At 46.4% G+C, this 21,769-nt stretch overlaps 1 protein-coding gene and 1 long non-coding RNA gene across 14 annotated transcripts in view; one reads left to right on the top strand and one right to left on the bottom strand.

Annotated features, from left to right (window-relative positions):
- Positions 1–21,769, top strand: part of ITPR1 (inositol 1,4,5-trisphosphate receptor type 1) — a 348,286-nt gene that overhangs the window by 299,224 nt on the left and 27,293 nt on the right. For all 13 annotated transcript variants that reach the window (XM_060402187.1, XM_027958140.3, XM_027958135.3 and 10 more), the window contains 7 exons: positions 1,589–1,764; positions 6,078–6,242; positions 11,940–12,135; positions 13,666–13,758; positions 14,866–15,005; positions 15,586–15,751; positions 18,986–19,146. In XM_060402187.1, coding sequence (XP_060258170.1) covers positions 1,589–1,764; positions 6,078–6,242; positions 11,940–12,135; positions 13,666–13,758; positions 14,866–15,005; positions 15,586–15,751; positions 18,986–19,146 — 1,097 coding nt within the window. The remainder of the gene's footprint in view (positions 1–1,588; positions 1,765–6,077; positions 6,243–11,939; positions 12,136–13,665; positions 13,759–14,865; positions 15,006–15,585; positions 15,752–18,985; positions 19,147–21,769) is intronic.
- LOC105603426 (uncharacterized) overlaps positions 16,717–21,769 on the bottom strand; it is a 160,443-nt gene continuing 155,390 nt past the window's right edge. The window contains exon 7 of the long non-coding RNA XR_006057022.2: positions 16,717–21,600. This is a non-coding gene — a long non-coding RNA (uncharacterized LOC105603426). The remainder of the gene's footprint in view (positions 21,601–21,769) is intronic.

Genomic DNA, 21,769 nt, shown 5'->3' with positions numbered 1-21,769 from the left:
CCCCCGGGACAGAGGAGCCTGGTGGGCTGCCGTCTATGGGGTCACGCAGAGTCGGACACGACTGAAGCAACTTAGCAACAGCAGCATAGTACCCTCATAGAGTGCCAAGAGGAGAAACTAAGTGATCATCCAAATGAAGGGCTTGATACCATATCTAACAATTGTTAAAAGGACAGGAAGGGACACACCTGACCCTAGGACCCACTTCTTCCTGCGTTTCTGGAAATCTTCTGCCTTTCAGTGCCCATCCCTGATCAGATTCTCCTTCCGGAAGATATCAAAACAGAAGAGGCAGGTGGCTGGGGTCTGGGGACAGTTCTGAGAGAGAAGGTGAGTCTTGGCAGGTGTGGACAAAAGGAACTAGGGCAACCCACAGGCTGGTGGGAGAGCCTGGGACCTGCAAGGACGTTGCTTTTCCAGGCGGCGCTGCCGTCCAGGCAGCTCTGGAGAAGTGAAACTCCTTTATATAAGCAGCCTTAATCATGTAGTGCTGCTTGTTTACATCTGAAGGAAACTCAAAATGTGACAGCATTTGAAATAGGGGTGTTTTTTTTTTAATGAGTGTTTTACAGAACCTTATTTTTAGCCCTGTTGGCTCATGTTATATAACTGAGCCGTCTCGTGGGACACTCTAAATAGAACTTGCAATAGCAAGAGATGACAGAAACTGGTATAAGCTCTTTGACTACAAGGATAATCTAATTGTAGGATGATGCTAATGATACGGAAGTTGCTTTCCTCCTTCCCTTGAAGAAATCTGATGCGGGCAGGGGACCTGCGATTTTCCTTTGCATACTTTTAATAGAAATTAGAAGTCTGTTCTCCCAGTTCGCCTCCCTGAAGAGTGAAGTGTGACACATGGATGAGTTTTGCTTGTGGAACAGACCCATCTGATGGATGCCTGCTGGGTACTCAGCACTTCCCTTCAGGAGACTGGAGTCCAGTGGGGATGGGGCTTGGAAGGGGGGGCACTGACTGCTAGAAAACAGTATCCCACAGGGCTGAGCAGGGATACCGAGGGTCAGAGACAGAAGGAGCACCTAGCCTATTTTGTGAGGAGAAAGGGGATGGGGGAGGCTTCCTGTCAGAGATGCACGCGTACGTGCGTGCTAAGTCACTTCAGTCATGTCCAGCTCTTCCCTACCCCGTGGACTGTAGCCTGACAGGCTCCTCTGTCTGTGGAGATTCTACAGGCAAGAATACTGGAAAGGGTTGCCATGTCCTTCTCCAGGGGATCTTCCCAACACAGGGATCGAACCCACGTCTCTCTATGTCCCCTGCATTGGCAGGTGGGTTCTTTACCACTCATGCCACCTGGGAAGCCCCCTGGAAGAGGTGACATCTAAGCTAAGACCTCAGGTGAATAGGAAAGGGAGAGAATTTCCCAGGTAGAAGGAAGACGTCGAAGGCTTAGAGGTAAGACAGCATGCATGTGACTGGTCATGTCGGGGGCAGAAAACTGGAGGTCAGGGTTGGGCCAAGGCAGGCCAGAGAGGTGCTTGAAGAAATTGTCACTGAACCCTCTCAGGTGTGTCCCCTCTGTGAGGGGAAAGCCCTGATCTCTGAGAGCCCTGCCTCCTGGTTGCAGGGACCCTGGAACCGCACTGGTCGGGGCTGCTGTGGACGGCCATGCTCATCTCTCTGGCCATCGTCATCGCCCTCCCCAAGCCCCATGGCATCCGGGCCTTAATCGCTTCCACGATTCTCCGGTTGATATTTTCCGTCGGGCTACAACCCACACTGTTTCTTCTGGGAGCTTTCAACGTAAGTATGAATCCCTCCACTGCCTTTTTTTGTTTGTTTATTTCCATCTGAGTAGGAATGCCTTCCAGTCTCCCTGGAGTTTTGGCCTGTGCCTGCAGTGCAGAAAAATATATCCTTTGGGTGAGCTGTTAAAATAGCAGAGGAGAGCTGCAGGTGGGCATCTCCCTCTTCCCTTTTCACGGGACAGTGGACCCCTTCATGTGCTCTCTGGACACTGGCAGTCTCATTGTCAGGGGATATTTCTCTCAGAATTAAGCAAAGGGAGAGAGATGTTGAGATTTGGGTTCATCGTGCCCATCAGGTCATAGGTGTGCTAGGACAAGAGATTGTAGTCAGGAAGTCCAATGACTGCATGTGAACACAGCCCTCGCTTCTGGTGAGGACCGCAGAGAACAGAGCAGAGAGGCAAGAGGGACTGTTCAGAGAGGGAGCAGGTAGAGAGGTCAGAAGAGAAGCCAGGCGTCAGAAGATGGGTTACCGCAAAGTCAGTAGTGACGTTTGGAAGTGCCGTTTCAGTGTGTCCAAAGCTTCCCGTGTGCAAGGGTGGACGTCGACTCCCTCTGTGGAATCCTTAGGAAATGGTCATGACTGATACCAAGCCATAAATTGGAGAGGTTTCCTGCCAAAAAGGAACATGTTGGGATCTGTGGGCATCTGAAACCACCTTCCAGAGGTTTCTGCCCTGAGCATATAAGGAAGCTGAAGTCACTGCATAAAAATGGAAGTGATATTGCAAAATAGGTTAATGCTGTAATTTAGGGCAATGATAAATGTCCCCAAATGGGTGTTCAGATGGCAGAGGCAGTAAGGGTGTGAGAGGACAAGAGACCACTTCAAGCTGACACGCTTAAGGAGAGGAAGTTTTGTCTCAAAGAATGGAAGCCATCAGGCCAGGAGGCAGGAACTGGGAGAAGCATTCTCTCAGCTGGTGGAAGCAGCGAGGCAAGCCCAGACCTTCTTAAGGGACAGCCAACAGTTAAGTTTCACCTCCTCAGTGGTTCATGTACTGAAATATAGGGCCTGATTCTGGACAAGGAACCTGGGCCCCAAACTTTAGGAAAACCCACTGGGGCTCCGTCCTCCAGGTGGGCCTGTCCCAATTTGATAAATCTTGGGTGAAAAGGGACTTCCTTAGTCAAATTAATGTGGGAAATGGTGGGTCAAGGAAAATGCAAGGTTTTTTACTGAAAGATTTCTGAGACTTTAACCTACTGATAACACATGAGGGCTTCCCTCATATCTCAGTTGGTAAAGAATCCGCCTGCAATGCTGGAGACCCCAGTTCAATTCCTGGGTCAGGAAGATCCCCTAGAAAAGGGATAGGCTACCCACTCCAGTATTCTTGGGCTTCCCTTGTGGCTTGGCTGGTAAAGAATCCACCTGCAACGTGGGAGACCTGGGTTGGATCCCTGGGTTGGGAAGATCTCCTGGAGAAGGGAAAGGCTACCCACTCCAGTATTCTGGCCTGGAGAATTCCATGGGCCGTATAGTCCATGGGGTTGCAAAGAGTCAGACACGACTGAGCAACTTTCACTTTAACGCATGATGAATCTCTAAGAAGGGAACACTGGGTCTTCATATTTCCCAAACTTATTTGCCCACATGTTTTGTAAAGTGTAACTTGAAATTAGTGTTATATGGAATATAGGTTGGGAAATTCTATTCCCAATACTGGTAAGTGACTCAGGGCTTTTTGGTTTTGTTTTAGAGATTTTTTTCCGTGGACCATCTGCAAAGTTTACCACGGCACAGTTTCTGTTTTATATTTTGGTCTTTTGGCCAAGAGACATGTAGGATCTTAGCTCCCTGGCCGGGGTTCACACCCGCACCCCCTGCGTTGGAAGGTGAAGTCCTGACCACTGGACCACCAGGAAGGTCCCTGACTCAGGGTTTTTGAGCAGAGAATTGGTAGAAGTAAAGTATCGTTGAGAAAACTCCCTCAGTAGAGGCATGAATATATATATATATGGATTTGAGTTGGGGGTAGGTGAACTGGAGGCAGGGGAACCCCTTACGGAGTCATGTCCCCCTTACATGAGACAAGCCTGCCTCTTGGTCATAGTGGAGAATGAAGATACAGATGTCAGAGCTTTGGAGGAAATGGTGACACATGGTGGGCATAGGGTCTGAGCCTTATGCCTGAAAACGGTGCGTGGCTTGGTGCTTTTCTCTAGGCAGCGAAGGTATTCCTATCTTTACTGGGTGGTGAAGCAGGCAAGAATAATTCCAAATTTTCAGTCACATAAGACTGGGAGAGGAATAATGCAGCCAGCTACACTGAAGTCAGGCAAGACCTGGTTTTCGGGGTGCAGATAGACCTGAGTTATTGAGTTACTTGACTTGAGGTGACAAGACTAGCTATTCGTGTTAGGCCTGGCATTTAGAAATGTATGACCAGAGTAAAAGAGACATGAGCACTGAAGGAGGCAATGCAGGCTTCACCTGCAGTGAGTGGAAGTATTTTAAGAAAGAAATACAGAAGACACAAATAGAAGGAAAAAGCACTATCTCAGAGGTTGCCTTCTATGAGTTAATTCTTTTGTTTCTCTGGTCTTATGTCATTCCAGAGTTTTCTCTTCTGTAACATCAATCAGTTGGGGAAAAGACCCTATGTGGATAATTGGTGGCCATTCATAATAACATTAGCCAGGGGAGGGAGGGAGAGATGGGAAAACTAAAACAATAAACAGTTATTTAGAGAGGATTAATAAAAAAGAACACTTACATGGAGCAATGGGAGAAGGAAAGTAGCCGTGAGAAAACTAGGGCAGAAGTTAAAGAGGAGAGCAGATTCAGGTAAAGCAGATTGCTCCGTTGTTAAGATTGTAGGGCATGACACGTTGGAGGTCCAGGAATGCCAACCAGAGCATGGCCTTTTTTCCCTCTCTTGGAAACCTCAGCACAGTTCATTCAGAATCGATGATGTTTTCTCACCCTAAAAAAGATCTGACACTGGCAAAGTTTAAAATATTAAGGAAAAAAAGACCTGGTGGATTGAAAGTGGAGCCTGTCTGAGAAAACCTAACCTTCTCCGTGGGTGTTGGCTTCCTCCCTTATCTGATTGCTGAGAAGCTCACTTGCACTGACCCACCAGATTAACTGGCAGCATTCCCCCAGCACCTGTGGCCAAGCTAGCTCGGGTGGCAGGACATGGTTTTACAAAATGCAGCCAAAGCGCATTCTCTCTGGCTTTCTCCTGAGTTAGGTTTTTCTAGCAACATGTTGCTAAAGGCAGACTTGCAAGCTTGGGATTTCTATCAAAGGTAGGACTATCTTACACAGTAAGTCAGCCTTCAGTTTCAGGGGTCAGAAAACCTACTCCATGCTAATAAGCAAAGAAGAAAATGTGACTGAGAATCAGGAGGCTGGCTTCAGGTGTAGCTGAATTCAGGAACCCAGACGATAGCATAAGGGCTCATTTCCTCTTGTTTGCTTCTGCACTGCTGGTACCCTTAGGCTCTGTGATAATGCAGGATGGATGCCAGCAGCCTCAGAGCTCACTTTCTCTCAGGTTCAAGGTCAAGGATAAAGAATAAAATTGTCTTAGCTGCAGTCCCAGCAGAGATCTCAGGGGGTGTCATTGATTCCATTTGGTCACATGCCTATCTCTGAACGAATCATTGTTGCCAGGGGAATACAGTATTCTGACTGGCCAGGATGGAGCCCCACCCAGACCTCAAGGACCAATATAAAGGAAGGGATGGAGCCCCAGCGATAAAATAGAAGTTATTTCCGGAAAGAGGGGCAAGGGACTAGAACTCATCCTGAAGTCCCTTTCTTCCCCTACCACCCCAAGAAAATTATTTTTCCGTGTAGAATTAGGAGCAGTGGAAAACAAGAGCTGGCTGCTTCTCATTAGATTGCAAAACTCTAATGCCTAGAACGTAACAGAAATTCAGAAAACACTTTTAATCATGCTCATCACAGGGTTAGTGGATTGAGGTGACTTCTGTGTTTGACTAACTCACGTAAGAATGTTAGAAATGATTCATATCTCATCTTGAAAATCATAATTTCAGTATGTGCGAATTTTGTTTCTGTCATATACAAATGCCACTTGATTAGCGTTGTGCATGAGGTTATTTGACTGTCACATTAACTTGTAATAATGCCTGAAAAGCAAAGTAATGAAATGACTGAGATCCACAGAACAGTTCTTGGTGCGTCTGGTGGGCACTTGGTGCAAAAGGAAGCTTCTGTTTGGGGCAGAGGCGCCGAAAGACACTTGAGGGCAGGTTGCCCTCAGTTCTCACCAAGAGTCTCAAGTTTGGCTTGGCCCGTGCTTCTCTCACTGTGGCTGTCATTGTTCTCAGGTCTGCAACAAAATCATTTTTCTGATGAGCTTTGTGGGCAACTGCGGGACGTTCACCAGAGGCTACCGGGCCATGGTTCTGGATGTTGAGTTCCTTTATCATCTGCTGTACCTGCTGATCTGCGCCATGGGGCTCTTCGTCCATGAGTTCTTCTACAGTTTGCTGGTGAGATGCTGGTGTTGAAAGATTTTACATGCTGGAAACTAGGAGAGCATGCTCTGTCCTTCCTTCTCATCACAGATCGCTCCTTTTCACGGTAACCAGGGTGCTTGGTCTAAAGAGGCAGTAGGCCCCTGGATGCAGTGTTTGGGGCATCAGGAAAGGAAAGCTACTCCCGAGAGAAGGTCTGACTAGAAGGAGCCCTGGGGGTGTGTGATCACACTGCCTGCATGCACGCTCAGCCTGTTACTTTACAGTGATAGACGATGCCCGCAGCCTGGATCAGGAAATGTTGCCTCCACACACCGTCCCCGCCCCCTTTGTTTTTCTGTATTTCTTGGGCTCAGCCAGCACTTACCAAAAGAATGTCTGTATGACTGTCCCCTTCTGACAGTTCTCGTGGGATCCATCTTCCAGTGAAAACATGTAGTAACAAGAGCAGGAGCTGTTTTCAAAGACCCAAGACCCCATGGCAATGAACTTGATAGATCATTTATGGATCCAGGAGACCTTTTCAGCGGAAGCTGTCATGCTCTAGTCTGAGCTGAGTGGTTAAATGTCTTGATCCTATTATCTTCCTCCTGAGCAGGCTTTTAAGTGACAGACCACTGTCTGCTTATTCTCTCGTCATTACAGGGAATCTTGAACTGTGGAGTTGTAGGTAAAAAACCATTTCCTTGTACCTACATCAAATGATAGGAAGCATAAAATTGACCTTTCTGCCAGCAAAACCATCCATAAAGGAAATAGAAGAAGTATATTAAAATGTTGCTGAGGATAAAAAATATTCAAAGTCTAGGTGTTGACTAAAGATGAGGGACTTGGGAATTCCCTGGCAGTCCAGTGGTTAGGGCTCTGTGCTTTCACTTCCAGGGGTGCAGGTTTGATCCCTGGTCGGGGAGCTAAGATCTTGCAAGCCATGGTGAGACAAAAAAAAACAATGAGGGACTTATTTGCAAAAAAAGGCAGAGCAAGGAAAGCACTTTCAAGAGGTGCAGTCCATGTGGTCTCCAGGCTGGTGGCTTAACTGCTGTGTGCTGCTCACATCTACAAAATGGGGAGAGCAGTCCATTTCCCCACAGGGCCATCACGGGGATTCTTCACTACTGCGCATGTCAGTCTGAGACTAGCCCCACAGCAGAAATGCTGCGCGAGGGCTATTACTACTGTCTCTGTCAGCCCTTCTCCCATCCAAACACCGTAAAGAACGCCAGGACTTGCCCCTTCCATTAGCGGTGCATGCTAGCAGAGATATGGATTCTTCCCCTTCATTTTAAAAATAGGTCTGACCAGACTTTGAGGTTTTAGGCAAAGAGGTCTCTGGAGCCACCTGTGATGCCATTAGGTGCCCTATTTTGGTCACTGTCTATCAGAGACCTTTCGAGTTCTGTATATATTTCTGAGCCTTTTTGTCTCACACAGTAATCTGTGGAGGGGGTTCTAGCTTGTTGGCCTCTCTTTCTTAGGCCAATAAATTCCTGGTCTCTCTGAGAAAAGGAAGCAAAGTTGAGTCAGGGGGCTCTGCCATCCCTGCTGAGGGGGGGTCTCACTTGTGAGATTGGCACAGAAATGCCATCTCGCCCGGGGAGAGGGTAACTCTTCCTACTGTCTACTGTTTGTAGGTAAAACTAATAACTAACATTAAAATTTGTTGGTTGATGGAAAATTATTATTAGGGTTGGGGCCCGCTTCCGCTGTGTTCATGGAAAAGTCCTCCTCTTTTGTCCACTGGCAGTGCCGCCTGGTGTCAGAAGCCAGGGGGTGTCGCAGTGAGTCTGGGCAGAGTCGTCCCAGCCCTCCCGGGCTTCACAGAGTAGAAAAGAGCCGTTACTGTGAGTTACTGACGTGCCCCATGGGCTCCTTCCGTCCCCTCTCACGGGTGGGTCTGCCTTGGTGGTGGGCGATCTCTGCATGTGATCCCCGGCAAGGCTGGGCCTGGTGAGTCAGGTCACCTGCCCGGAGTCCCATACGAGTCAGGGGCAGAGACGCGACACGCTGACTCCGGGGTCTGAGAGTTGGAGTCCGGCCCTGAGCTGCCTTTCATTCGAGCCTGAAGTTGTTGCCTCAGTGAAGGCAGTATTTCACGGCGCCATCTGCATGCCCGCTCTCCCGACTCTCAGCTGTCGCAGCAAGATCAGAGATGCTCAGAGCTCGCTGCGATGTTAGCTGGGCTCGGTGCACTTTGAGAAGGACCTGCAGGATCAAGCGAGACCATGGTTGGATGCCTCTCCTCAGTGCTGCTGGGGGGTTTCTAAACCATCTGGGCCTTGACTTTCTGGGACATCAAGTGAGGTGTTCCTTTTGGGGTCAAAGCAGCATTCGATGTGTCTGTTGAGAACCGCAGGCAAAATACTGAAACTTCACTTTATTCCACAAATGAGGAAAGCCTGTGACAAAAAGGAACTGGAGGGAGACTGGGAGCAGGAAAAAGCCGCATGTCACCAGCTTGTGAATGCTCCATGCCAGCAGGGCAAAAAGGCAGGGCCAGTGACTGTGGTCTAATGTAAGTTCACCCCAAAACTGGCTGAACCCGGTCCCCAGCTGCATTCAAGCCGCGTCCTTAGAAAACTATTAACATCCCGAGATGAAAGTGTGCAGAGTTCATTCACAGGCAGGTAACAGAAGGAGAAATGCAGATAGTCAGTAAATGTGCAGGTATTCTAATGTCAAACAGTGACATGCTAATTAAAATATGATCCCATGTTGGACCCATGATGTAAGGAAAGGTTCAAAGGTGTGAACGTGCCCAGTTTTACTGAGAGCAAGCCAAAAAGAGCATCATTTTCTAAGTGGTTGGGATAAATTGGCATAGCCTTTCTGGAAGGCAGTGGAGCAAAACGTGTGTGTGATACAACATTTGACCGAACAATTCCATTTTTAGAAACGTGACGGAAAGAAATGACTGGGTAGGTGAGTATAGAGGCATGTACACACAGAGGTGTTCATCACAGCATCACTCTTAATGATATAGAATTGAAACTATATTGACCGTTTAAAAAAGAAAAATATGAGGATTGAGTAGACAGCAGTTTTTCAATACACTGGAATACTAGGTGAACATTTTTGTTTTTGAAACCAACATGAACTTTATGATTTTCTTCCTTAGGTCAAAATCAGAATAATTATAACAGAAACAAAGCTTATGAAGCTTTGTTCACAAAAACATCATGAAGTAAAACTTGCCTTAGTAAAGATCCATGTGCATAAAATGAAAAAGCTCTCCAAAATCCAAATAGATCTAATTGTTCTTTTTATTGAATATTGACATAGATAGCAACTCTGTTGCCCAAATTCAAGAGAGTATAAATATCTCAGGATGATATTAAAATAATGTCTAATATAAAATAAATGAATGTACCAGAAGGAAGAGATAAAAGGTATTTCCAGAAAATTAGAACACTGCTTATTGTTAACCAGAGTTGTGTTGATACTTATTCATTTAGATTTGGAAAAAGGATACTATTTTAGGGACTTCGCTTGTAGCTTAGCTGGTGAAGAATCTGCCTGCAATGCAGGAGACCCTGGTTCAATTCCTGGTTTGGGAAGATCCGCTGGAGAAGGGATAGGCTACCCACTCCAGTATTCTTGGGCTTCCTATTTGGATCACACTCTTCCAGAGATATTGAGTCTCTCAATCAAGTTGTAACCTGGGCAGGTACTTTAAATACGTGATCTTTTTTTTTACCTGAAAATGTTCATGATTCTCTTAGAAGGCAAGCCAACTATATGCCAGATTATGGTATAATACTTTTATAAAAATATATATGCATAAGTTACATTTTTTTCAATTGTAATAAGGCCAGAAGGAAAGAACTTATTGAATAAATGTCTATGGATATTGGAATAATTAGCATTTTTTGTTTTTCTTTTTCCTTTGTGCTTTCAAAAGTCTCCTCCATTGAACTCATCTAATTTTCTAGTTAGAAGAAAGCTTTTCCTTATTACAAAGTAATGCATGGCCATTATTTTAAAATCAGAAATTATAGATAAGTGAAAAGAAAAAAAATCACTTGCTATTACAGTGATTTGGGGGTTGTATAATCTCTACAATTCTTACTCGCAAAAAACAAGTGTCATTTGTTGTCTGAAGTTGCTCTTTCTTGCTGCTTCATAGTGGCTTGCTAGAAAATATTTAACCAGCATTAACAGCAGCATTAGCCTTTTGTACTCTTAGATCTGAATTAAGGCCTCTTCTCTGCTTCCTTTAAGTGTCCTCCTTTACCCGATGCCCTTAACTGGCCTCAGGACACAGACTGGCCTTCTGGAGGCAGAGGGCTAATTGAGCAGAAAATGAACTCCGAAGTTAAATTCTGCATTGAAAGGGACTTTGAGATCAGCTAGTTCAGTCCACTGATTTCACAGATGTGGAAACTGAGGTCCAGGGAGGTTTCATAGCCCGATCAACATCTTGCAACAAATTAAAAGCAGAGACAGGGTTCACATGCCTGTCCCTGGACTCTGTGGGCTCTGCAGTCATTCCCTGGAGCCGTGGTAGAGGCAGGATTCTCAGGAAGAGATCAGATGGCATGAGCAGGACCATATTAAAACTAGCTCCCAGCTCCAAAATAACCCCATTCAGCCCTTCTCTAGTGGCTCCCCACCATTTCTCCAGCCAAATATCTGAGATTATACTTCTTAGATAACCAGCCACTGGTCTCCTATACCTCTGAGTACCTACGCTGGGCCTCCATTTCTCATGAAGCCAACTTCTTGCCACGCCCAGGCCCCTTGGCAGAGGTCAAGCCGAGATTACGAGCGCGTCCTGAACAGCAGGTTGTCTCAGCCCCTCCCAGTGGGATGAGAGGCGGTGAGGCTTCCTGGTGTGTTACCACCACCAGCGTCCCTGCCACGTTCTGTCAGGGTGGCCTTGGCCCAGGCTCTTCATCAGGAAAGTAATGATAATTACCATTGGCTGTGTACTTAGCACATATATATGAGTGTATGCTAAGCACCGTATATATATTGTCTCTTTATTCTTCATGGTAACTCTGTCTCTTCCACTCTGCAAATAGCAAGACTGAGGCTCGCAGAGGAAGAGGTTGGTAGCTGGTCCTGGTGACAGCAAGTGGCTGAACTGGGGTTTGAACCTCTGTCCAACTCCAGAGACCCTGCCCCCCGGCCTGGCCCTTAGCAGAACGTGCGGTCAGGGCCCAGGACTTGGCCAGTCCCGTATCCAGAGTGCTGACCCTTAACAGAAGCTCCATCAAATGGCCCCTAAGTGAACACACACCAGGCCCCTCCTCCCCTTCCTCTCCCCCGTCCCATGCAGCTCCCTGGTACAGGCCTGGGTTTTGTCCCAGGACCTCGAAACTGTATGTAGACAACTTGAAATCACTATTGGTTTCCACCCTCCTCTTTGATATTTGTTTTTCCTTATTTTTACCATCTTGGTTTTCACCATTAAGACGGGCAAGTGTAGCATATTGAGAAAAGAGTATAATGCTTTTTAAAATTTTTATTTTTAATTGAAAGATAATTGCTTTACAATGCTGTGTTGGTTTCTGCCATACATCAACATGAGTAAGCCGTAGGTATACATGTGTCCCCTCCCTCTTGAACTTCCCTAGAGTAGAATGCTTTTGAGTTAGCCAAAGGGTAAATTCTTTATAAATGAAGTTATCCTTGGGGACATTGATGTCCGTCTAATAGAGATGCTTCTTAACATTGTCCCCTTGACATCCTTTTTTTTGTTTGTTTTTAAAGCTTTTTGATTTAGTGTACAGAGAAGAGACTCTGCTCAATGTCATTAAAAGTGTCACTCGCAACGGCCGGTCCATCATCTTGACGGCAGTTCTGGCTTTGATCCTGGTTTACCTGTTCTCCATCGTGGGCTACCTTTTCTTCAAAGATGACTTCATCTTGGAAGTAGATAGGCTGCCCAATGAAACCTCTCTTCCAGGTAGGTTTGGACCTTCTGATCTTTTTTTAATGTTAAAAGAATGTTTCCTGATTACAACCGAACGAACAATGACGACTTTGGCAGTGTAGGTATTTCCCTAACACTCAAGAGTGTGAATTGAATACAGGACTTAGTTTTCACTGCATTCAAAGGGTGATATGATACGTCAGATGCTAAGTGTGAGTGTCCAAATGCTACATTTAATTTATGTATTGAATTTCTATTTTAAACTTGTGCAACGTTTTCTTAAAAGTTTGACCAGTGTATATTGAGAGTATGGGAGTAGGCATCCCTTGGCTTGGTAAGTCTATTTCTAGCAATTTATCCTTTAAAAATAGAACTGTAGAAGCAGATGTTCATTGCAGTGTGAAATTGGAAGCAATCTCAACATAAGGGAGTGTTTCATTAGAGTATGGTTCATCCATGGGGTGGTAAACCCTGTGGATATGGTTTGTCTTTATAAACCTTCATGGAAAAGTACCCAAGATATGGTGGGAAACTGGAGAAGAATAACTACAATAGGATCTGTGTAGATAGTTTTTTTTAATGAAAAATCTCACATCTGTGCTCAGTTGCTGTCATGTTCGACTCTTTTGTGACCCCATGGACTGTAGCCAGGCTCCTCTGTCCATGGGATTTGCCAGGCAAGAATACTGGAGTGGATTGCCATTTCTTTCTCCAGGGGATCTTCCCGACCCAGGGATTGAACCCATTGCATCTCCTACATTGGCAGGCAGATACTTTACCGCTATGCCGCCTGGGAAGCCCCTAAAAATCTCATATATATCTTTTAAAATATGGAAGAATATACACCCAAACTGCACGTAGTGGCTGTCTCTTGGACCTTTTTACAATATGCAAGTTTTACACTGAGCTCATATGATTTTAATTTATAGCAAAACCAGAAGAGATTTCCTGTTACGAGAGAGAGAGACAGTGATCATACACTTGAGTGATCCCCAAGTGCTAGTTTCCCTCAATTAAAATACTTGACACTAGTAAGTGAAATATTACTGATTTTTCGTCAGATAGCCAGGTGCCCTGAGTCCAAGGAGCAAACTAGAATTGTGACTAAGCCAGACAAGCCTTTTTCTCCCTCCCAAAGGCTGCGTTCTTGGCATGTAACCCCAGCCTCCAAGTTGACATTCACTGCCAACCATCTTAGGGTTCTGAACTAAACTGATCTGATGCCATTCCTGCTTCTCACACAGACTTGGTCTAAATCTTGCCGGAGTCTGTGTGTTCAGTAGTATCTGTCAGGGAGTTTCAGCTGTTTGTCTTTAAAGTTGGAGAGGTGCTATTTAAGTGCGATATTTCTAGTAAGCTTACAGGAATTGACATTTCTGGCTTTTCTCCCATCCAGATCACCCAACGAAAGTGTAAATTGCATCTCTGCTTCGGATTTATAGGCAGGATTGGAGGGTGTTATTTATGTAAAGAATTGTTTAATCAGCCGTGAATTTGGGACTTCAAACATTTTAACCATATGCTGCCAGATTGTTCATCATAAAATTGCCTTCTCTCTCCCAGAAGCCAGCGAGAGTTTGGCAAGCGAGTTCCTGTACTCTGACGTGTGTAGGGTGGAGACTGGGGAGAACTGCTCCTCTCCGGCACCCAAAGAAGGTAGGACCTCGCAGCCTTAAGCCCCATGTTAGTGCAGCCTCCCCACAAGGCTCAGGGTGCACGTGACATTGGAAGCAGATGAAGGCAGACTCACAGCTCAGAAGGCCAGTAGCAAGGAGGAAAGGCAGGGAGAGAGGAGGGGAATGAACAGGGGGGGCGGTCTATATGGGAACAAAAGAGTGGCTTAATTGATTCAGCCAGTATTTACAGAGTGCCCACTATTTGCCTGGGACTGTGTTGTATTCTGTTGTTGTTGTTTAGCATCTAAGTCGTGTCTGATGCTGCCTTGGAGGTAGAATACAGCATGACTAGGGAAATGATCATGAGGAGGAAGAGTAGGAAGAAATGAAGCCAGAGAGGTCAACAAAGGACCAGATTATGCAGGGTCTGCAGGTCAGGATAAGGAGGTTAAAGCTAACTCAAAGGTTGATGCAAGTTGTTGAGAGGGGAGTGATATGAGACTGGTGTTTTAGCAAGACCCTTCTGGCTGCCGCTGGAGAAAAGAAAAAGGCAGTCAAAAAATTTCCCCCCATGAACACCAGTCTCCAATTTAAGGTGTAAAACGATTTGTCCAGAGGGCCAATTGTAAAAGGTTGCTGTTGTTTTTATGGTTATATAGTTGCTCAGATTCTTCTGTGAGACTCTTTGCGACCCCATGGACTGTAACCCACCAGGCTCCTCTGTCCATGGACTTCCCAGACAAGAATACTGGAGGGGTTTCCCATTTCCTCCTCCAGTGGATCTTACCAACCCAAGGATAGAACCCGTGTCTCCTGCTGCATTGGCAGGCACCTTCTTTACCACTGAATCACTAGTGAAACTCATAAGCAGCTATCTAAGTTGAAATGTCTATTCAGTGCTGGGACTGGAGTTGAAAATCTGAAAAGGGCACAGTATTTTAGATTTAATAGAGGTAAGGGCAATTCTGGGCTTGAGAAATGAACAGGGTTTAGTAATGAACAGAGTGGTGACAAAGAAAGCCTTTGACGCTTGATTCTGGGTCCTTTCTGTCCGCTGGTGAGATGGCATTCAGGAAGCATGATCTGCAAATCCTGGTCTGTCTTGCCGCTCACGTTCTAAATTCCCCCTGACTTGCCGTGTTCGCAGAGCTGGTCCTTGCAGAAGAGACAGAGCAAGATAAAGAGCACACGTGCGAGACGCTGCTGATGTGCATCGTCACGGTGCTGAGTCACGGGCTGCGGAGCGGGGGTGGAGTGGGCGATGTGCTCAGGAAGCCATCCAAAGAGGTAGCTGCGCCCCAGGGGAAGGAAGGTGGGGAGGCGGGGGGCGGGGAGAGCACAGCGCAGTGGGCTCCAGTGTAAACTGCAGACGCGGGGGCAGCGCCGAGAGCCTGATGGATAGACGCGCAGAGCCAGCTGCTTAGGGCTCCTTTTCACTCTGGTTCTCATCAAATTGTGATGCTGGGCGGAAGCCCCCCCGCCGCCATGGAAAGGGGCAGCTTCCGCCCTCCACTCTGTCTGCTAAAATGATTCTTTCCTTCAGGCCCGTCTGGCCTTCCTGAACATATTTGCAAACCCTTTAGATCCCAGGAAGTGGGCAGGTGCCACATGACACTTGGAGAACTCACAGTGTGCCCAGGGGGTGTGAAAAGAGATGAGGTTGTGGCTTTTACAGCTTGATGCCCAATGTGCTGATGGGGGTGGGGTGAGCCAGGGGGCTTGGGACATCTGATTTGGGTGCATTCAGTCCCACTCCTCTGCCCTAAGGTCTGCAGACCCAGGGGTTGGGTAGGGGGGTACCTGCTGACAGGTTACACCACCTGCACCCCCACCATCCCTGCCCCCTACCCCCGCTCCTCTTTTCCAGGAGCCCCTCTTTGCTGCTCGAGTGATCTATGACCTCTTGTTCTTCTTCATGGTCATCATCATTGTCCTTAATCTGATTTTTGGGGTCATCATTGACACCTTTGCTGACCTGAGGAGTGAAAAACAGAAGAAAGAGGAGATCTTAAAGACCACATGCTTTATCTGCGGTGAGTGGTGCACCCGGCTCCTGCTGGGGCGTTGGGATGGGGTGCTCTGGCCCTCAGTGGGAGGGGCTGCTGCTGCCTTCCCCTGCGTCCCTGTCCTTGACTCTCTGTGGGCCTCTGCTCTGTTCTCCTGGGAAATATCTGGAGTGCCGTGAGTTAGTGCCGCAGTTGCTGGTTTGTTTTAAGAAATGAAGTTTGGGGTAGCAGAAACATCGTTATACGTTATTTGAAATGTATGTGTCTTCGGGCCTTTTGGTTGTTGGGCTGCCAGACTATCTCTTGTTCCCATTCTGATTAATTAGAATGGAGCTCTTTCACTCAACTCCAGCCTGTGGATGTCTTCACTGCAGATGGTATCAGGTTTTCAGTGGAAATACAGCCCTCTTAGAGCATATGGTGGAAATGCTCAGAGCTTGGAAGTCAGACTTGTGTTCTGATTAAGACTCTGACACTTATGATCCATGTAACCATGGTACAGTCACTTCACTTCTTTGAACCTTTATTGCTCATCTGTAAAATGGATACAATAATGTACTTCTCTGCATTATCTTGGGACTTAGTTGAGGTAGTTTATGAAACAGTCCTAGCATAGAGCCTGCACAGTGCAGACACCTACTAATAAGTAGTAAACTGCTATGCAAGAGAGGTGCATGGGGTACCAAAGAAATCATTGTCAGTCTAACTCCAAGGAAATACCTGTAAAATGCAAAGTAATCTTGTAGGAATTTGGGAGCTAAGTAATCATTTCAGGATTGTTCCTAATATATCAATGGTTACTAAATACATAAATTTCTCACCAGTATGTATACTCAAAGTAATCACGTTTCCATTTTTAAAATTAAGATCATAGCTTTTTGCCCCCTTAAAACCATTTAAACCTTTTCATTTTGACAGTTCCAGAGTTTCAGAAAAGTCACAAGAATAGTACAAAGAATTTTTATGGACTCTTCATCCCGATTCCCCACATATTGAAGTAACACTTTAATATGTTTATTATCATTTTCTTTATTAACACACACACTGTTTCTCTGAGCGGTTTGAGAGTGATTGACATGGTGCCCCTTTATCTTTATTTCAATACTATATATGTCCTAAAGATAGGCACCTTCTCTTACACATGCAATATAATTATGAAAACTGGGAAATTAACAAGGATGTCATACTCTTACTTAATCTACATATTCTATTCAAAGTTCACACTTTACCCTAATAATGTCCTTTATAGCAAAGGTAAGTCCCAGGTCATGTGTTGAGTTCATTGACATTTTTGAAGAATTTAAAAGTCAGTTATCTTATCCAATGTCCCTTGGTTTGGGACTGTCTGATGTTTTCCCATGCTACTGCTACTGCTGCTAAGTCGCTTCAGTCGTGTCCGATTCTGTGCGACCCCATAGACTGCAGCCTACCAGGCTCCGCCGTTCCTGGGATTCTCCAGGCAAGAACACTGGAGTGGGTTGCCATTTCCTTCTCCAAGGCAGGAAAGTGAAAAGTGAAAGTGAAGTCACTCAGTCGTGTCTGACTCTTAGCGACCCCATGGACTGCAGCCTACCAGGCCCTCCATCCATGGGATTTTCCAGGCAAGAGTACTGGAGTGGGGTGCCATCGCCTTCTCCGGTGGTATGAGATTAATGTTATGGATTTCTTATAGGAACATCAAAGAAAGAGTGTATTCTCCTCAGTGCATAATATCAGGTGTTAGTCATTTAGTCATGTCCAACTTTTTACAACCCTATGGACTGTAGCCTGCCAGGCTGTCTGTCCGTGGGATTCTCCAGGCAAGAATACTGGACTGGGTTGCCATTTCCTTCTCCAGAATATCAGGAGGTACATGATGCCAGTTCATCTAGTAACTGGTCATATTAACGTTGATCACTTGGTTAAGATGGTAATGGCCCTGTTTCTCCTCGGAAGCTACTTTCTTCTGTTTGTGCCATTGAGAACCATTTTATAGGGAGATCCTTCGAGATGACATAAATATTGCATTAATTCTCAAATGTTAACTCATCAGTGTCTACATCCAGTTTTTGCCTGAGTCTGTGATTGTGATGGTTGCCAAATGGTGATTTTTATTTAGTTTATTATTGTTTCTACATTTGTTTACTGGCTTTTTAAGAAATAGCTTTCTCTCTCCTCCATGTATATTTGAACTTTGTAACAACATGGATTCTTGTGTTTTTTTTTTTAATTCAGTGGATTATAATCCTTTACTGTCATAATTTATCTTGATGCTCAAACTGCCCCAAATTTGAGAGCTCCTTCAAAGCTGCTTTCTGTACTTCGCCACATCACCATCATTTATTACAGACTTTCTTAGTGTTTTTAGCACTGTGAGGTATTACAGGCTCCAGCCCACCTTGTACCTTCTCTCACCCAGCCCTGGTATCAGCGATTTCTCCACAGAGCCCTAGTTCTGTTCAGTGGAGAATGACATTTAGAATCCAAGATCTGGTCACTGGATGTGCTCATTCCTGTTGGTGTGCCACTGCTGCCACGGCTAATTAGGGCATAAATCTAAAGGATACATGGATCCACACAGTTTTGTGTCTATTTTTGTAAACATATGAAAAAGGATGAGGTCATCCTCAGACCTCTAACTCCAGTTCGCCATTACAGAGTTTGTTCTTTCCCCCTTTCCATATTGGTGCTCCATATTTCTCTAACAGTTAGATATCTGGCTCCCAGTGTCACCGTATATTTGTCTATGTGCTCAACCTAAGAATACACAGAAACTTGTTTCAGAATTACTCACCCAGACCTCTGCAAAATATAAACTTAGCAGCTGGAGTTCAAAATGTACGTAAAGTTCCTTCTGTCCTTACTCTGCCTCCTCAGAAACCTTTTAACATGTCTACATTTTGGCATTTACCTGGGAGAAGGGACTCCCATTCACTGGTTGCCTGCTGTGCGTGAGCCTGTCACACCCATGCTCGATTAACCCCCGCATGCTCTTGGAACCTAGATGGTGTCTTCCCATCCCCTGCAAAGGTAGCTAAGGCACACTGGAGACCAAACGATGACTGGTGAGTGACAAAGATGGAAATCAAGCCCAAGTCCGTCTGACTCACGGCCTGTGTTTTCCTGCTAGGATACAAAAGTGCATGTGTTTATAAGGCCCACAGGACCCAACTCTTTGTAAAGGCAGGAGTGAACCCACGACCTCGTCTGTTCTGGCAGTTCTTTCATGGGTTTTTCTGCACCATGGCTGCTCACTCGGGGCTCTCTGTCTCTTTTTTTTAGGGTTGGAAAGAGACAAGTTTGACAACAAGACCGTCACATTTGAAGAGCACATCAAGGAAGAACACAACATGTGGCATTACCTGTGCTTCATCGTCCTGGTGAAAGTGAAGGACTCCACGGAGTACACAGGGCCCGAGAGTTACGTGGCGGAGATGATCAAGGTGAGCGGGCAGGGCTCCTGGAGGCTTCAGGCCTGGCTTCCCAGCTTGGAGCGCAGTGCTGAGAGCTAGCAAGGACGATGACAGCCATGTCTGCCCATCCTTTATCATGGGCCAGACATCAGGCTCTAGATCTCCATGTGTCTTCACATTTAAGAAGCCCCAGGTGGGGTGTCATCTCCATTTTAAAGGAGGAAATTCTGAGGTTCAGAGAGATGAGCACATGGCTACTTAATAGGACTGGGGTTTCACCTTGTATCTCACGCAGTAGCCGGCCTTCCATGTCTATGTACTCGGCCTTTCTTTCCCTTTAATTTTGATTTTTATTTATTTTTCACTGTACTGAGCCTTCGTTGCTGCTTTGGTTTTTCTCTAGTTGCAGCAAGAAGATGCCGCTCCTGTTGCGGTGCTCGGGCTTCGCATTGCAGCGGCTTCTCTTGCTGTGGAGCACAGGCTCTAGGCACGTGGGCTCAGTAGTTGTGGCTCCCAGGCTTCATTGCCCCTCGGCGTGTTGGTTCTTCCCTTGACCAGGGATTGAATCCGTGTTCCCTGCATTGGCAGGTGTATTCTTAACCACTGGACCAGCAAGGAAGCCCACTTGGCCTCTTCTCTTGATAATGGATCCTTGTCTGTTTTTTTCTCCTTAAATAAGACATACCACTGAAATAAAACACACCACTTCTCACTTAGAGAAATGGTATGTTTTTAAAATGATCACTCTATGGCGTTCAGCCTGGTTGGTCCATTTGGCCTCAGCCTCACCTTTCTGGGAGACACTCTGCTAATCATCAGGGAGGGATCATGTGATGGAGGAATTTGAGTCCTAAATTAATCCCAAATTAATCTTCTTGCTGATGAGTCCTGGGTCCCAGGAAGGGGGAAGTCAAGCAGGTGTGCAGAGCACTCTTCCCAGGCCGGGGACTGTGGAGGCGCCAAACACATGCTCTGAGGCTCCCAGGCCAGCTGTCCTTTCGTACCCGTGGTTCTGAACTTCATTAAAATATTCGGGTGTGTATGGCCAAGCAAAGGAGGCATGCAGTGTGAAGTTTAGAGGCTCTGTGATTTACACCACTCCCTCTGCAGAGGAGAGCCATCAGCTGTGAATGGAGACCACGCAACTCACTGATGCCCTTCCTGCTGCCAAGGGCTGGAGCCCTCTGCCCCATTCTGTGTACAGCACTGAGCTGTGCTCTTTGCGACCCTGTGGACTGTAGCCCACCAGGCTCCTCTGTCCATGGGATTCTCCAGGCAAGAATACAGGAGTGGGTTGCCATGCCCTCCTCCAGGGGATCTTCCCTCCCTACCCAGAGATGAACCCACATGTCTTGCAGTGGTAGGTGAATTCTTTTGAGCCTTTGTGCGTTTCTTATGCAGATGCAGTCATAACGCTCTGTATGTAAAGAAACCCCAGCTGAGGATTGCTCACTGGCAGTGGGTGTGGGCAGGCCAGCACTCAAATGGCCCTAGTTCTTCAGCACCCAAGTTCTAGGGGGCTTCCTGGGGATGCCGTCCCGAGGAGGCCCTGAAGTCTAACTGTGTGCGTCTCATAGTTCAGAGTACACATGAGTCATACTGAGAGCTGGTAAGAATTCAGCTTCTGATTCAGCGGGCACTAGCAGAACTTGAGATTCTGCATTTCCAACCAGCGTCCATGGGATGCCAGAGCTGCTGGTCCATGAACCACACTCTGAATAGTAAGAGTTCAACAGAAGAGACAAAATAGACTCTGTTGTAAGAAATCATCCTCCACACTGGTTCCATGAGTGCTGAGAAGTATTCCTCCTCCTATGGGTTGGGCCATCTGCAGTCTGTGAACCTCTCCCATATCTTTTACGCATTTAATAAAGAAAACTACCAAAGTGGGGAGCCAGGAAGGGTGAACTCTGGGGATGGGGAGAAATAGGTGGGGTTTTGCCCCAGAGATGACTGTCTTAAAAGGTTTTGAAAGAAAGGTATGGAACTTCCCTGGTGGTCCGGTGATTAGGACTCCGTGCTTCCACTGCTTTGAGTGCAGGTTTGATCCCTGGTCAGGGAGCTAAGATCCCGCAAGCCACCCATCACAACCAAATGAAAGAAAGAGAGGGAGAAGGTAAAGAGACGGAGTGATTAGAGTGCAAAAAGGGAAGGAGAAAAAGTTAACTCAGAGAAGGAGGATAAAAAGACACAGGGTGGTGGGTGTCCTCTTCTGCAGATGAAAGTTGGACTTAGGGTTAAGTCAGTTGCCCAGGCAGCGCTCAGCAGCTGAGCTGGGATGCAGGCCCAGGTTTAATGGACTGTACTCCATAACCTCCACGTTGGGTGAACACGGCAAGGGTGCTAGCAGCTCTGGGCCGGGCGGAAGCAGGGTCTGTTCTTACAGAGACTGGACCTTGTGGTGGTTGCTGGTACAGATGTTCATAGGTCAGGTTTCCAGGCTCACACATGAACTGAAAGGTCTTCAGGTCCTTTCTTTGCCTCCTGGTGTTGATAGTACTGAATTAAACCATGTTTGAACATTCATGCTAACACAAACCTATCTGTATTGTGTATAGCAGCCTGCATTCACCGGAGAAGGCAATGGCACCCCACTCCAGTTCTCTTGCCTGGAAAATCCCATGGATGGAGGAGCCTGGTAGGCTGTCCATGG

This window comes from Ovis aries, chromosome 19, assembly GCF_016772045.2.
Source record: "Ovis aries strain OAR_USU_Benz2616 breed Rambouillet chromosome 19, ARS-UI_Ramb_v3.0, whole genome shotgun sequence".
NCBI lineage: Eukaryota > Metazoa > Chordata > Mammalia > Artiodactyla > Bovidae > Ovis > Ovis aries.
The sequence above is the reverse complement of the archived record's forward strand: the minus strand, read 5'-3'. Positions and strand labels throughout refer to the sequence as shown.